Raw genomic sequence first — 17,676 nt, 5'->3', positions numbered from 1 at the left:
GTCCAGTGCAAGACAACCATCTAACAGGAATGTGACAGAAGCACTGGAAGAACCAAGATCCAGCTCACAAAATGAAAAGCAAATCATTAGTCTGACTCTAGGTAGGAAGGTAGGGGCTGGACAGACAGGAGGGAATACAGAGCAGGTGAAGGTAACATACCCACAGATGTGGATACTGAAGGCAACTGCAGTCTCAAACAGAATGTTCAATGGGAACCAATCACAGAACAAGTTCAGCCTAACACTAGCAACTTCTTGTCCCCTGGACAAACCTTAACTTTGACTAAGAATGTTGTACAATACCGGGACAGAGCAGAGAGCAGGGTGGAGGAGTACCCAGACATATCCAGCCCAGCAGGGAGACAAATAATTCAGTGTGCTTGTGTCATGGGTGGTAATAACCTATGCTCTTTGGAACATAAACAAGCAGTACCACACTATGGACCCAGTTTTTAAAACACAGGTCCATAAATCCTTTATCAGTGACTGTGAAATCTCAAAAGCCTCCAAGATCGAAGGTGCTCTGTTATTATTGATATTTATGGTGCAAAAACTAATTCAGTGGTAAAATCTGATGTGGAGAGATGTGAAGCTACGTTGAATATTGATATTTCCCCCTTAGTGTGAATATTCATCCACATGCTGCAGAAATATGAATGCATTCAAGGGGTATAGGCCCAGACCCCACTATGTGTCTTCTGTAAATATAAACGGCATATGCACCATCATGCCTTTCTAAAAAAGATTCCGAATTCTAAAACATCTGGCCTCAAGGGTCTCAGCTAAGGGACTGCAGACCTGTACCATATGGTAGCGTGTGCATGGTATATATTAGGAAAAATGTATTTTCTTCTACTCACTTGCTAAGATGCTCCAAACTGAGCTGAAATGAACCAGCTGTGAGTTTCACTGGAAAGGGCACACACGATTAATTTGGATCATTTAAGCTTACTGAAGACTTCAACTCATAAAGCACCAGTAAGTCTGAATCAACAACTCCTGGATCTCTTATTGTAATAAACAAGATTTTAATTACCTCAGACAACAAGCATGCAATGAACCTCTACCTTAATGGAGCTCTCAGAGGGATTTATCTGGAGGTTTCTCTATGCACTACCTCTGACTTCAGTTATCAGTGGAAATACCGCATGATTCAATTCCTGTTAGTGTTACATGAACCCTTATTTAAAACAGGGAGTAAGTGTGGGGTAGGGAGAATATTTAGGATAGGGTAGTAGCCGTCACAGATAACTGTGGTTGGACAGATAATACAAAGAGGAGTGGCCACAGAAGAACTCAAACAGGACTACTATTTTAATCACAGGAATATTTTGAGCCTTTTGACTTTAAGGATGCTTAATCACATCTGCAAAGTCCCTTTTGCCATGTAAAGTAATAAATACGTTCACAATTTTCAGGAAGTAGTGAGTGGACATTTTTTGGGGGAGGGGTATTATCCTACCTATCAAAATCCCCATTGATCTCTCTTTACTCCTTAAATGTACCAAGTATCACCTGTCTCAGGGCCTTTGCACACCCCTGTTCTATGGGCAGGCTCCAATTAATCTTTTCCCTCTTAATAAATATCCGTCTCCACCAAGGTCTTCCGTCTCATGACAAAATGTCCCTCTCCTTCAGAGACTATATCACAACTGATATTACACAGCTGTTTATGTGACTCCTTGGTCAGTTTCTGTGTCATGACTAGAGTATAAATATCTTGAGGGTGGGACTCTCTTTCCTCTTCAGCTTTGTAACCCAGCACCCACATGACAGAAGGCACTCAAGAAAAATTTGCTGCTAGACAAGAGATAAAGCTGAATACATAGGAGGTGAGTGCCTCTGAGGATCCAAAGTGGGTCTAGTCTTCTAGCCTTGTCATCTGATTCCAACTTTCTTTTCTAATTTTAACTGAGCTGTAAAGAACGCTGCTACTGAAAGACTTTTGTTTCATTTTCACAACGACATTTATTTTTCTACTAGACTGGATGTTGTTTTTTTTGTTGTTGTTGGTACGCAGGCCTCTCACTGCCGCGGCCTCCCCCGCTGCGGAGCACAGGCTCCGGACGCGCAGGCTCAGCGGCCGTGACTCACGGGCCCAGCCGCTCCGCGGCTTGTGGGATCTTCCCGGACAGGGGCATGAACCCGTGGTCCCCTGCATCGGCAGGCGGACTCTCAACCACTGCACCACCAGGGAAGCCCTAGACTGGATGTTTTTAAGTATAGGAACTACAAGGCTGAGTCCAGGATTTCAGCCAGGAAAGTGTGGAGACGTTTAATTTCTGAATGTGTACAAAGTTGTTGTAGATGACCTCAAAGAATTCCTGGGAAGCAGCAAAACCTACAAAGTTGGGTTTGTTGCAATTTACCCTCAGGGAGCAGATCCAGAGTCTTGTGGGGCATATGCTTAAAATTCAACCTGCAGCACTGGAGCACCGAGGGAGCTGGTAAAATACCCAAGGTCATGACTTTATCCCAAATGGAATCTAAAGAAACCAGGACCAGCAATGCTCTGACCCATAAAGCAAGGTACATTTCCTCTCCAAAAGCTGCAAGAGGGGGCTTCCCTGGTGGCGCAGCGGTTGAGAGTCCGCCTGCCGATGCAGGGCACACGGGTTCGTGCCCTGGTCTGGGAGGATCCCACATGCCGCGGAGCGGCTGGGCCCGTGAGCCATGGCCACTGAGCCTGTGCGTTCGGAGCCTGTGCTCCACAATGGGAGAGGCCACAACAGCGAGAGGCCCGTGTACCGCAAAAAAAAAAAAAAAAAAAAAAAAAAAAAAAGCTGCAAGAGGATGGAACAACTTTGCCCTGAGTCTTCTTTATTTAAATCTACTTCAAATGATGCCACATGAGTAAAGGAAGGCTGGATTCCACTAAACATACTGCGTTCTCTACCCTAGAGTCTCCCAATAGTGACATGTTGGCTAGATAATTCTTTGTGGTGGGGCTGTCCTATGAACTGGGATGTTGAGCAGCATCCCTGGCCTCTATCCACCAGATGCTGGTAGCATATCAATGCCCCCAACAGTGACAACCAGAAACGTCCCCAGAAAACACGTAATGTCCTCTGAGGGGGAGGATACTCTCTCTAGTTGAGAACCAATGCTGTATTCTACCAATCCCATCCCAATCTTCCACAATGACTCTTCTCTGACTCTATATAAAATAAATAATGTCCCCAACGCTGATAAATTACTACATGGTACATTATAATTTTCTCACTTTCATTTTAATTTCTTGAAAAGCAGTGTAGTTATGTGGAAAGACATAAACCAAGTCTGAGATGTTCAAACAGTGTAAAAATCTCAGGGAGAGCTGGTGTTAATAAAGAACTCAAATAAAACAATTTAACATATCACAGACATGTCTTCCGCAAAAGTGAGCAACTTTTCTGTGCATATTTTGAAGTTCAATTTGCTCCCATTACCTTTAATCTCTGAAATTCAAGTTCTTCCAAATACAACCACTAAGTAATTTAACATGTTTATCACATTAGAAAAAAAAAAAACAAGCTATGAACCAGATGGGCTTCAATGAAGCACCCAATTAATATAGGCAGCCTTACCATGTGACATGACTTAGAAGAAATAAATTCGAATAGCTTGGTCAAAAATAAGTCTGGGCATTGTAGCTCCCATTTGTAATTAGTTTCTGAATTTCATGGCCATCTTTGAGTAAAAAACAAAATGCATTTAAAGTAATAAGTTTTCAAAAGAATATGCATCTAGTCTATTCATTTTTCCAGACTCAAATAGGAGGAGACAGGCTTTAGGGACTGTGATTAGGAATGAGGCAGAAGTTCCCAGTTCCTTCCTCCAGAGTTTTTCTTTTCCAAGGCAGCTGCCAAATTAAGTTTTCAAACTTTCAAGCACAGGTCTTTTGTCCGGAACAACATTAACTAAACAAATGGCAACCCATTTCTAGGATAAAGAAGCTTTAGAGCAAAGCTAGCTAGGCACAAATTCTCCCTTCAGCGACACTGCCAATGGGAACTGGCCAGCAGGAACAAAAGAGAAACCCCAAACTTAAAAAATCTGATCAACTTGGCTTCTAGGAATCAAGTTTTCCAAGTACAAATCAAGCTAAGATTTTAAAGAAATGATTCATTCAACATAAAAGGAGAAAGAGAGCCCATTAAGTAGAAACTTTAATGTGACTAGGACAGGAAGTCCCAAGGATAGAGGAATCCTAATATGGAAAGAATACTTGATACTGTGAATTTGTCAGCTCAACAAGAAAAAAAATATGCAGCACTTTCTCAGCATGGTGATCTCTGGTTTCTCAGGCAATCATGGATAAGAAACAAGTCAATATGTGAATATAAGCATCTATAAACAAAGAAATACTATTGATTTTCTCCTCTTAAAGGGATTTTTCACCTAAGGTTCAAGGTTGTCTAAAGCCCATGAACGGGCTTGAGGAGCGAGGGGGAGTGATGAAACCCTACAGATTATGCACAAATCTCCATAATCTCTATGGAGGAGGATTGCAAGCAAGTATTCATCAGATGACCCAAGTAGGTCATGACTTACTAAAGTCACAGAACAATAAGAGCTGTCACTCCATGTTTGAGTACAGCCACAGGCTTGGGTTCGAACCCTCTCAGTTCTCCTACAAATCTGTAAAGCTTACCACGTGGGCACCCAAACAATCAACAAATATGTCTGTCCCAAGGAAAGAATATTCACATCCTGATCATGATTAAAGGTACAAAAATAAGGTTAGCCATGGAACAGATGTGTTGTCCCCACCAAAGATTAAAAACGGAGTTTGGAAACAAGCTCCCTCCCTCAGTCGCCAAAAAGATACACATGACCCCCTGCACTACCCGTTCTTCACGGATCTTTGAGAAAACTGACTCAGAGGAGGTAAAATGTCAATCCCGCAAAGTTAACAGCGAGTCATACGACCAATGGCCACAGCCTCCTTCTCAACAGCATGGACAGCACACAAACCTTAAAGCAGCTTCCCTACTGAGAGATGATTCTGAGTCCCCTTCACATATCAGTTACCTTTTCTGTTTTCTAAAGGGTGAAAACGAAGTGGCCAGAGTTTCGTACAGAATGTCACTTTGGAAAGCAGGGTTTCAGAAAGGACAGGGCAAAGAAGCCGCATCGAATGAAACGAAGGGTCCGAAATCATCTACCACGGGTGAGTCTACTCAAACCATGATGTCCACAAGGTCTACATGCTTCACCAGTTAAACAAAGATAAGGAACTTGAGGATGGCTATCTAGCTGTCATGCTGTATATAAAAGAGTTCCAGAGACAAAGGCAGGGACAGTACAAGTTTGATTTGCAAGACGACTGGGGGTAAAGACAAAGCATCTCTTTAATGTCAAGACCCAAAGCACAGCTGCCCCTGACATCTCAAGTTTCTCTCACCTCCACAGGGAACCGCCTGCCGTTGATGCTGTGTTCAGAGCCTGCAGAACCATTGCTGTGGCCCCAATGAAATTCCACCTTCTCAGCTTTGAATCTGCCAGGGAGGCCAGCACCGCTGACAAAATAGTCGTCTTTCAGAAGGATGGCAACTGTGTAAAGCAGAAGGGAAACGACAATGAGTTTCAAAACCACACTTGAAAGATTGCTCCTGTGCTTCAAATAAAAGTTCATGATTACATGATGGGAATTACTTCCCATATACCTGTTAGAAAGCAAGTCAAAAACATTAGTCTGAATAAATTAGCACATTCTAGCTGCTGAACGCTCTCAAGAGCCAGTTGACTCTAACTCATGAAAATTCCCAGAGAATGGTCTCAGAATTTCTTAACCATTTCACAGTTGGAAAAACAAACAAACAAAAAAACAGACAATGATAGAGTAAGTGGCTCTGAATCAGGGTCTCCTAAATCTGCTTGATGATCAAAATTATTTTTCTTTTTTAAACACTGATTCCTGGGGCTATCCCAAGATTCAAGGTCTGGAATGAGATGGGAAATATATATGTAAGTCAGATGCAGAAGACATGTTTCTTTGATCAGAAAACTTAAGCAAGGCGTCAGGAAATAAAATTTGTAGGTTCTACCAATATTAAGGAGATAACAGTGGGAAGACAGCTGGGATTGGGAAATGTCTTCATATTTGATAATGGTGTCCAGGAAAGTATAGTGAAAATCCTACTCATTAAGTCACTCAAGTAACTTCAGATAAGTAGATTTACTTTACTATGTCTTTTAATTCTAAGCATAAGAAAATTTTGCTTAGCCCATCCGGAAGAACACGTAAGAAGTCCTTAACATAGAAAACCTCAATCAATTCAAACCCTAAATTTCAAAATCACATCTCTCTTCCTTGAAACATGGAAAAGAGAAATCAAGAACAAATAACTTGGGCTTATACTACCAGAAAAATTATTTTTTCAAAAGGAATGTAATATCCAAGTGGATGAAAAAGAGATTTTATTTTATAAGTCATACATTCCCCCCCCCACATTTTTGTTGTTGTCTAAAGTGAATTCATTCATTCATTTAACAAACACTTATTGGCTGGTGAATACGCATAATGCTCCAACCGACATACTAAATGGCCTGTGATCAATGTGCCAACCAACATACTAAATGGCCTGTGATTGGAAGCTAAGCTCATTTAAGGCAGGGAAAAGCTTTCATATCCTCATTGTCTCCTCTTCCTAAAGAGATGCCAGTTCAAGCCTTAGAGAGAAATCCTGCATGAAAATTAGGTCTCAATAAAAGATAGGGACTAGACTAATGACCCATTTCTAAAACAAGTGCAATTAGTTCAGCACTTCTCTGTAAAAAGGGAAGCATAGCTAGTGGGAAGCAGCCGCATAGCACAGGGAGATCAGCTCGGTGCCTTGTGACCACCTAGAGGGGTGGGATAGGGAGGGTGGGAAGGAGACACAAGAGGGAGGAGATATGAGGATATATGTTTATGTACAGCTGATTCACTGTGTTATAAAGCAGAATCTAACACACCATTGTAAAGCAATTATACTCCAATAAAGACGTTAAAAAAAAAAAAAAAAAAAAGAGCAAGTGACGGAACCCTGCTCGTAATAATCCCTTTTTACTGCTTTCAAAGGCAGTTTTCTCTCAACTTTTGAAAAATATACAGTGAACATTCAATTAGTGGGACAGAGAATTAAAGGATAAAATGAAATAAAAGCAAGTGTTTCTTATGCTGATTGAACATGCTATGGCATGTCCCTTTACTGTGTGCTAGGCATGGTTTAGAAGAAGGCTTGGCAAAATTTTTCTGTAAAAGGTGGGACAGTAAATATTTAAGGCTTTGCGGGTCCTATGGCCCTCGCTGTAACCGCTTAACTTAGCAGCCCAGAAGCAGCCAAACACAATATGTAAATGAATGGGTGAGGCTATATTCCGATAAAACTTTAGTCATCCACACTAAAATTCCCATGTAATTTTCACACGTCATGGAATATTCTCCTTTTGATTTTTTTCCAACCATTAAAAAACCTAAGAACTAGCAGGAGGGGTTGTCATTTGGTGATTCCCTAGAATACAATATATTTTATTTTTTTTTTGTTTTTTTTTTTTTTTTTTTTTGCGGTATGCGGGCCTCTCACTGTTGTGGCCTCTCCCGTTGCGGAGCACAGGTTCCGGACACGCAGACTCAGCGGCCACGGCTCATGGGCCCAGACGCTCCGCGGCATGTGGGATCCTCCTGGACCAGGGCACGAACCCGTGTGCCCTGCATCGGCAGGCGGACTCTCAACCACTGCGCCACCAGGGAAGCCCCTACAATATATTTTAGAAGACAAACTATTGTGTTAAACCAATATTCGAAAGCCCAAATACCTATGAATTAGCTCAGTACTGTCTTTAACACTGTTGATTACTCTCAGCTGGTTACAGATTCTATCCATAACATTTTGCATCCAAAAGATGAAGACAAAGAATTTGGAGCGCATCTGTTACAATCATCCAGGGACTCCGCAGCATCTTATAAATATTTGATTTTACCTAAATCATTTATGCCTCTGTCAGGGGTCATTTTACTTCTTTTTCATGAATAATTAAAAGCATAATTAGGGAACTGTACAACCTGAAACACTAATCTCATTTTTCATTTTACAGTATTTCTCACTAGAGCACACAGCACACTACACGCACGTACTGCCCCCACCTTCCGAAAGCGGCTAAATTTTTGTTTACCTACAACGCTGGAAAGAGAGAACTTGCCCAGCCACCATGCAACACTTTTCTGATGATCACTGATAACACTGCTCTGTTTCACAACAAAATGTACCAAAGGTAGCCGCTGCGGAGCACAGAATGTAGGAAGGGCCATGAGTTCACGGGATGGACGGACCTGGGTTAGAATCTCATTCTGCCACTTAACAGCGGGGTGACCTTGGGCAAGTTACCTGACTTCTCTGTGTCTTGGTTTCCATCAGTATTCAAATGGCAATAACAGTGCCTACCTGGTGAGACTGTTTTTGACGCCTGAAAGAAATGGCACGCAGAAAGCACTTAACCCAGTGCCAGAAATTCAGCAAGCACACAGTCAATGCGGGTTTTTGTCCACCTACCAATAATTTCTAGACACGTGGTCGGAGTTCATGCAGCAGCACAGAAGGGCAACCACACAGGTGCAACTGTCCGTTTTCAGGCAGAGCTCCATTTCATTTACTTATTAAAAAAAATTTGTTTTTAAATTTACTTATTTATTTATTTATATGCGGCCGCATTGGGTCTTTGTTGCTGTGCGCAGGCTTTCTCTAGTTGTGGTGAGCAGGGGCTACTCATTGCGGTGCGCGGGCTTCTCATTGCAGTGGCTTCTCTTGCTGTGGAGCACGGGCTCTAGGCTCGCGGGCTCAGTAGTTGTGGTGCACGGGCTTAGTTGCTCCGAGGCATGTGGGATCTTCCCGGACCAGGGCACGAACCTGTGTTCCCTGCATTGGCAGGCGGATTCTTAACCACTGCGCCACCAGGGAAGTCCCCAGAGTTCCATTTTAAAGCAATATTGTCTTTCCCACAAAACAAAACGTGTCCTTGAGCAGGGACAATAAACAGCAAAGGTAGGTGTGACCCAAATACTTGAGATGTTAAGTGTTGAGTGGCTGCTCTGAATTTACTAAAACACTGAGTAAAAAACAGATTTCCATGATTTCTATTCTTTCAGTCATATCAGTGAAAAGAAAATCCCAGTTTGATGCTAATATGCCCTCCACCTTTCAATGATATTCATTTCCCCCTTTACCGAAAAGTAAATACGTAAGCTAGAACTTAATAACGTTGGTACCTTTGATTTATTTTCACAGATTACAGACATAAATTTTTACATAAGTCTATCCTTGTCAAATGCACAGAGTTTTGCATTAAGGTGTTGATAAAATGTTTTGCTTTAAAATCAATTCATTTAATTAAAATCAAGTGCATCAACTGAAAAACAATAAGTAAACGATACTACGATAATAATGAATAAATACATTTTAATTTAAATTTTAAAACAGTAGCACCAAGAGTGAATCTGGATAAGGTGACATTTAGGAAGGTAGCAAGCAACAGCTAAAGACTGGAGAAAGATGGGCCAGGGGGAGAAGGCAGGGAAGGTACCTAGGAGTGTACTGTCTAGAATGAGGCCCCTCTGGTTGTTCAACTGCTAATATGGATTGTGATGAAATTAAAGCAGAATGATGGAGGATGTGGAAGAAACTGGGAGCTTCAAATTCAGGGTTTTTAACCTGGAGTCCAAAGTCCAAAGCAGTAGCCACCCACAGACTTTGCGGTCTACATCCTCCTGATACAGGAAGTAAAATTCTGAACATGGGTGCATAAACGAAGTCAGACTCTGGAGCCAGTTGGGTCTGAATTTGAGCCCTAGATCTGCCACTATCAGTTGTGAGAAAGTTACTGCATTTCTGGGTGCTTCAGTTCCTATTCTGTGAAACTGGAATAATACAACAGCAACTTCACAAGTTTGTTATGAGATCACAAGGGTTGACACATGAAAAATGCCCACAACAGTAACTCATTCACCACATTATAGCAGGAAGATGGCACTGTAAAAGCCCAGAAATAAACCCACACATATGTGGACAGTTAATTTACAACAAAGGAGCAAAGAACGTACAATGGAATGAGGACAATCTTTTCAATAAATAGTGTTGGGAAAACTGGACAGTCACATGCAAAAGAAAGAAACTAGACTGCTATCTTATATTATACACAAGAATTAACTCAAAATGAATTAAAGACTTGAATGTAAGACGTGAAACCATAAAATTCCTAGAAGAAAACATAGGCAGTCAGCCCTTTGACATGGGTCTTTATTGATGCTTTTGTGGAATGACTCCAAAAGCAAGAAAAACAAAAGCAAAAGTAAACAAATGGGACTACATCAAACTAAAAAGCTTCTGCACAGTAAAGGAAACCATTATCAAAACAAAAAGGCAACCTACTGAATGGGAAAAGATATTTGCAATTCATATATCCAGCAAGTGGTTAATGTCCAAAATACAAAAGAATTCATACAACTCAACAACAACAAAAACCCAAAAATTCCCATTGAAAATTGGGCAGACGATCTAAATAGACATTTTTCCAAAGAAGACATACAGATGGCCAACAGGCACATGAAAAGATGTTCAACATCACTAATTAATAGGAAAATGCAAATCAAAACCACAATGAGCTATCACCTCACACCCGTTAGAATGTCTATAAGCATTGGCAAGGGTGTGGAAAAAAGGGAACCCTTGTACACTGTGGGTGGGAATTTTTCCACTACGGAAAACAGTTAAGAATAAATAAAACTAGAACTACCATATCACCCAGTTATTCCACTTGGGTATTTATCCAAAGCACATGAAAACTAATTTGAAAAGATATATGCATCCCTATGTTTATTGCAGCATTATTAAAATAGACAAGATATGGAAACCACATAAGTGTCTATAGATAGGTGAATGGATGAAGAAGACGTGGTATATGTATATACCACGGTATACTACTCAACCACAAACAGAAAGAAATCCTGCTATCTACAACATGAATGGGCCTTTGAAGGCATTAGGCTAAGTGAAATAAGCCAGAAGAAGAAAGACAAATAAGTATGATTTCACTTGTATGTGGAGTCTAAAAAAACAGAACAAATGAACAAAATAAAACAAAAACAAACTCACAGATAGAGATCAGATGAGTGGTTACCAGAGGGCAAGGGGTTGGAGGGGTGGGTAAAATGGGTGGAAGGGATCAACTGTGCAGTGACTGACAGTAAACAGTCTTGCGGTGCTGATAACTCTGTAGTGTATACAGGTGTCAAATTATAATGCTGTATACCTGAGACTTAGAGTTAAAAACTAGATGGCATTATATAAGTGCTGTTTATAAAAGTTATGCTAGGGAGAGGATCCACGGCTTTCACAGACTCCCCCTGGGTCCGGGTAGGAGTCACACCATGGATAAGGAGTTGCCTTCCTCCTGAGCTTGACGGGATGACTGAGTGTGAGGCGCTCACTGCATTCTTCACAGGACATCCACAGACTGTTGATAAATTAAGCTCAGTGTGTGTAAATAATGCTGGCCTAAAGCAAGCGCTCATACTACAATCTGAGTAAACAGCAGCAGATGCCAAAAGTTAAACCAAAAAATGGGTGAGAAGGAAAACAAGCCGTCACTGTCTTACCTCCACCACTTCCCAACCAATTTTTAACACTACAAGATGGGAAAAGACTCCCATTATTGGATCGTAATGCTGAGACCTCCAGACCACCCACCCTTCCAGCGTCCATCAGGTAATGCTTTCAGGCTCCTGGTGAAAAGGGAAATGCTCTGGTCTGGAAGTCAAGACACACAGGCTCTAGTTCTAGGCTTCTACTAACGTCCCTGTAGGCACTACCGTTTATTTTTTCAAATAATTTACCAAGTAACTACTGGGGAAGAAAAGGTAAGTAAATGAGACATTAGCTCCTGCCTTCACGGAGTGTACAGTTGGTGGGAAAGACAGGCCCCAGCAACTAAAGAGATGACAGAAGCAACCCTGCAAGTGGGACAGGTGGTAAGAGGTGAGCATCCAACCCCAGACTGGAGAAGGGGAGGAGGTTTCAAAACAAGGACTGATGAGGTGAGACGTGAGCTAGGTTGTAAAAGTGCTGAAGAGAGGGGAGCACAGCAGGCGGTATAGCTCATGCAAAGGCCCTGTGTGGAGGAAGCCAGGGTGACTGGTGCCCCGAGAGCAGGGTGTGGCATAGAGGCCAGAGAGCAAAGCAGGGACAGCAAGGAGTCTGTCTGAGTTCTGCAGAGAAGTGAGAGGTCCTCAATATGGTTGAGAGAGAACAAGAAAGAAAGAGGGGGAGACACACAGACATGATCAGATTAGGGAAATAAGAAGATCACTGTGGCTACTAAATGGAAAAGGCCTGGAAGGAAAGCAACACTGGTTGGTAGAAACAAAGTCAGGGGCTTCCCTGGTGGTGCAGTGGTTAAGAATCCGCATGCCAATGCAGGGGACACGGGTTCGAGCCCTGGTCCGGGAAGATCCCGCATGCTGCGGAGCAACTAAGCCCGTGCACCACAACTACTGAGCATGTGCTCTAGAGCCTGTGAGCCACAACTACTGAGCCTGTGCTCTAGAGCCCATGAGCCACAACTACTGAGCCCGCGCGCCTAGAGCCCGTGCTCCGCAACAAGAGAAGCCACCGCGATGAGAAGCCTGTGCACCGCAACGAAGAGTAGCCCCAGCTCGCCACAACTAGAGAAAGCCCGCGCACAACAACGAAGACACAACGTAGCCCAAAATAAATTAATTAATTTTAAAAAAAAGGAAGAAACAAAGTCAGGAGGTTACTGCATTCATCTAGTAAAGAGACAGTGGACAGACAAGGTGAGTCAGAGCAGCCTCAGAGAACCAAGAGACTCCAAGTCATGGGATTATCCTGGGTCTCGGTTAACTCACTGCTAAACTGAGCAAGAGGAACAAAGTGGATTAGTTGACCCTTTAATCATATAAGATACGACAGATGACAACCTAGCAGAAGGTTCTGTGCCCTAAAAAAGAAAGGAACGCTTCAAAAATTACCCTCAAAATTCAAAATTGTGAATTCAGTTTTGAGTCTAGTTATGTAACATAGCGCTGGTTTGCCCGTTCTGTAATTGGTAAATTAGGCTTCGGTCTACGCAGAAAATAGCTGCTACCACCCGAGCGCAGGGACTGGGGCTATGGGGATAAGAGAAAGGACGTGGAGCTTAGCAGACAGGAAACAGAGCTTGCAGTGCGTCTTGCCAAAGAGAGACCCAGGGAAAGAGCTCGGGCTTGAATTCCAGGGTTCAGGCAAGACTGAATGGTAACAGGCTGAAAAGAACCCAAGAATCTGGATATCTGAAATAGGAGAAATTTAAGAAGAGCCAAAGCACATTTAGCATCCCCCCCAAAGAAGAACAGATCTTTTTAAAATTACACTTAATTTTTCTTTTTTGGGCAACCTTGAACTAACTAGAGGGCTGTGGGGTATTATGAAGTCAGGGTTGGGCATGTCCAGTGTCAATGGTGCTGAACACCCAGATGTTTCCAAACATCTGTCTACTTGGCTGATGCTATGCTTTTAATCAGAAACCTTGGCAGCCTCTTTGCGAGCAAAATGACCAATTCGTTAGTGGCATAAACAAAACTCAGAGCTTAAAGAAAAAAATGTGATCCAGGAAAAAGGACCCCATGCTGGTCCATCTTCAGTGCCCACATTTACACCTATCAAGGATCATTAAGATCACTCCAAGGTGGTGGGAGGGTAATGGAATACAAATAATTGAATGGTTTGGTATCAAGCAAAATTGGAAACCCCAAGAACATATACTTGCGGTATCATTGTGTACTTCACTTGTCCAAAAGCCCTTCCCATCACTATATCAGGGATATTGGTTTTATTGAAATGAGGACATACTCAGGTTTTCACCATCAGCACGGGGCTCTCTACTCCATAAACAGAGCAAGAAAAAACACTTTCAAACTCTGGTTCTCATCTGCGGCCAGCTCTAAGGAAGACAGGAAGAAGGGAGAGAAGGGGGCCAAAACAAGGAGCTGGCAGTGAAAACAAACCAACAGGCAAGAGGCAGAGCCTTGTTTACAGGGATGGGGAAATTCACGGAGATGTGAAAGGAAAGGTGGGAGAGAAGCAAACTGCAAAAAAGTGAAAGCTCATGGAGAGATACTCATCAACAGAACAGAAAGAATAGAAGCAGAATAGGAATGGAAAGAAGAGAAAGCCCAAACAATCAGGGATGAGAAGACAAGCACACACACAGAATTCCTAGAAACTTCCTTCCCAATCTCAGGATTGCTAAAGGCTTTTTTCATGCATGTGACACTTGGACAATCATGCTGGCACTGTGGAATGCCCTCTTGAGCGGGGGCTAAGCGTGCAAGTCCATGAATTTGGGAAGAAATCAAGCATCATGAAAATCACCACTGGAAACTCTGTAAGGAGCCCGTAACGGCAGCCTGGTACTGACTCTCAGTAAGGCTCGCATCAGTTTCTCCACCAACCTTAGACCAGAACTCTGCTTCTGCAGGGCAGCATGGGGGCAGCCGTTAGTTTGAGCTGTAACTGCAGTGACCCACAGAACGCAGAGTGCCTTTCATGGTCAGACACTTGCTTGGCCCAGGGGAGCCTTGCCCTGTGGGCGAGCAGAGCAGCAGGGCCAAATGCTCCTCTTGTACTGAGCTGGGGTCACGTGCTCAGTTAGGGAAGTAGCGCGTGGAAATGACTGAGGTTGTTAAGATTATATTTTTCTCTTCGTATCAGCCTGCAATGAGGTTGTTCTTTTCTTAGTTTAAGTCTGTGGGCTCTTATGGCGTCACTTCACCATAAAAGTTTGAAGGACCTGGTAAAATAAAGTAGAGGTAACAGCCTCTTAATCCTTGTCTGAATTTTATGGGCTGAGCAACATATTAGGACATGGTTCCTGACCTACTTACCTACACAGACTTTTCCCACCATCCATCTACTTGTATTAATTTACCAACTACTTCTTGGATCCACCTACGCCAGGCACTGGTATATGCAGACAAATAAGAAAGCATGTAGGCAAAGAAAAAATATAGTAAACCAATATAAAATGTGAAAATGGAACTAACAACCATCATGGCAAATGTATTTACTACCTGTCCTTGGTGTAGGGGGGAGGGTAAAAGAAAAAGTAGTGAAGAAACACAAAAACACCCTCCAAATAGTTAAAACTCATAGGAGACCGTGGCTTATGAACATATATCAGAAGCACCATCTAAGTCTTAAATTTTGATCATTTAGCTAGACGCTAACGCTAGGAACAGCAAGATTATCTTGAAATGTTCTTAACGAATGCGTTATCTTTTCATTCTACAAAAATGAAAGAGGGAGAAATAACTTTAGATGGAATCAAATGAGAACTGGCACAATAGACAGTCATGGCTCTTCGGGAAGAAATAGAGAGATGCTATCTGTCTTGTAAAGATATTTTAGACAACTTTCGAGAAGTGGCCTAGGTACAACCACATTGCTCTATTGATTATGCTAGATTAAATATATAGCCCTCTCCGGGGGTTAAGACAGATATGAACATTAAAACTGTTTTACGAGAAAGTTACTGTCTGTATGTAACAGGCCGCCTTAAATATTAACTTTCTAAATTCATATTTTGATATGCAAATGACGGTCTATTTTACAGATAAGTGACCTGTAAATTTCTACCAGAAAAAAATAAATATTCCTTCCTGGATTTATTTTCTAGAAGTGCGAGGTTCAAGAAAAGACTTTGGGGAAGAAAAATAGGTGTTGCTTAAAAATTAATGATTTAATAAAAATGACGTTTTTTGGCATCTAGGTATGAAAGTTAGATACGAAATGAATGACGGTAACAAAGACGGTCTATGTGGCTCACAACATACGGGGTTTTTTTTTTTTTTTTTTTTTTTTTTACGGGGTTTTTTTAAAATTAAACTTTCAATCTTTCTGATAACTGTAGATCAACATGCAGTTGTAAGAAATAATACAGAGGTCCCGAGTCCCCTTTATCCGGTTTCCCCAAATGGTCACATCTTACAAAACTATAGTATACAATGATATGTGTGTTTTTTTAAACTGATATTATCCAAGTTGCCTATCAATACTACTCACTGCAGATATTATGAACTCGCACCTTTAATTCAGACACACAGCACCCTGCACTGTATTTATACTGTGTTCAGCTCAATTTATATGACCCGTGCATAACTGACAAAGCAAGTGAATCCTCATATTTCTCTAAAATGCTGGAATATTTACGAACTCGCTTGGCATTTTAAGAACTGCAGAATAAAGAAGTTTCTAGGTTCATGCTTATTTAAAATAACAACAACAAAAATGACACAGGTTGATTTTCGCACCCAAGTTTCTAGACAAACGTAAATTGAAACTCTTTGAAGAGAACAGAAAAAGAATTCGATGCTCACATTTAAGATTTCATACAAATGGTTGGCACTTTTAAAAAATCACTCCTATAGAATCATGTTAGATTACTTATGAGATACTGGCCCGCCTAGTATGATGTCATAAATTTTGTAGTCATAAGTACAGTTTGAGAAGTCACGAGGATTTATTTCTGCTTCTCAGAAAGCCATGCTTCTTCTGAAATTTCAGAGACAGATGCGTTCATATTTGGATGGCTGTGCTCCAAAGTCAGGCGCATGCACCCATAGACAGGCAACAACTTGGGGATCACTCTGGGAAGACAGCAGAGTGACAGAGATTGATAATCAGCTTCTGGAAGACCAAGGTCATGAATCAACTTGCACTGAGCGAACCCTACACTCATCTAAAACGTGTCATTGGAGATACCAAGTTGAAAGCTGTCACTGAAACGTGTTATCTTTGCAGAAGGCTGTCAAGCGTTGCAAGTCAAGTAGAAAACCATATCAGAGAGCCCAGCGAATTGCCTTTGGCAGGCTTCTGGAATGTGGCACCAAGGTAGCACTCGACAGCAAAATCTGATTACCCCAGCGTGGCAAATCTTCCATCCACCACATTCAGATCGTCTGCAGAGTAATATTCCCATCACAGGTTTCCAAAGGACACTCACATTTGAAATATAAAGCAGGGCCACCGGTAGAGAAATTCTGAATGGTAACAACAAGCACACCATCTATACTGGGGGAGTAGAGAGGTGGGGGTGAAAAGTTGTGTACAGATAATATCACTGGTACACAAGTCTGTCCTGAGCAGCTGCTCAAATGGATGAATCAAGGTACAGGAGAAGGTAGCTGCTATAAGGCCCAAAGAACCATTTGTGGGGACATTATGAAAAAGAGCCCAAAGCTGGGAATCACTGTGCTGAGTGAGTGGGAAACAATTCTAAGAACAAATCAAGCCAACCCAAAGCAATCGGCCATGAATAATCTCAGACAAATGCTGGTTTGGAGAAAGGAAATGGATCCCCGAAGTTGTATGTGCAGCCAGTTAGGTTAAAAAAAAAAAAAAAAAAAAAAAAAAAAGGCAACTCAATGACCCACAACATGGATGGGACCAAAGGACAGATAATGAAGTCATTTTAGCTCAGCATGAGGGCTTCAGGCAGCCAAGGCTCCTGAAGGGATTACTAACAGTGGTTTGTAGTGACATCCTTGGCTACAAAAGGATCATTTCAAAGAGAGAGAGAGAGAGGGAGAGTTAGTTTTAATGGGTTGGGTTATAAGAGTTGAAAAATAAGATAAGAAAAATATCTTTAGCACCAACGGAATCC

The 17,676-nt window shown here is 41.9% G+C and overlaps 1 protein-coding gene across 2 annotated transcripts in view; it reads right to left on the bottom strand.

The window, feature by feature from the left end:
- PTPRG (protein tyrosine phosphatase receptor type G) overlaps positions 1 to 17,676 on the bottom strand; it is a 731,350-nt gene that overhangs the window by 292,361 nt on the left and 421,313 nt on the right. For both annotated transcript variants that reach the window (XM_022572681.2, XM_022572679.2), the window contains exon 4: positions 5,387 to 5,535. In XM_022572681.2, coding sequence (XP_022428389.1) covers positions 5,387 to 5,535 — 149 coding nt within the window. The remainder of the gene's footprint in view (positions 1 to 5,386; positions 5,536 to 17,676) is intronic.

Source organism: Delphinapterus leucas, chromosome 10 (assembly GCF_059928025.1).
Source record: "Delphinapterus leucas isolate spDelLeu-1000000601 "Yukka" chromosome 10, BTC_Dleu_Yukka2, whole genome shotgun sequence".
In the NCBI taxonomy this organism is placed as follows: domain Eukaryota; kingdom Metazoa; phylum Chordata; class Mammalia; order Artiodactyla; family Monodontidae; genus Delphinapterus; species Delphinapterus leucas.
This window is presented reverse-complemented; position numbering and strand designations above follow the sequence as displayed.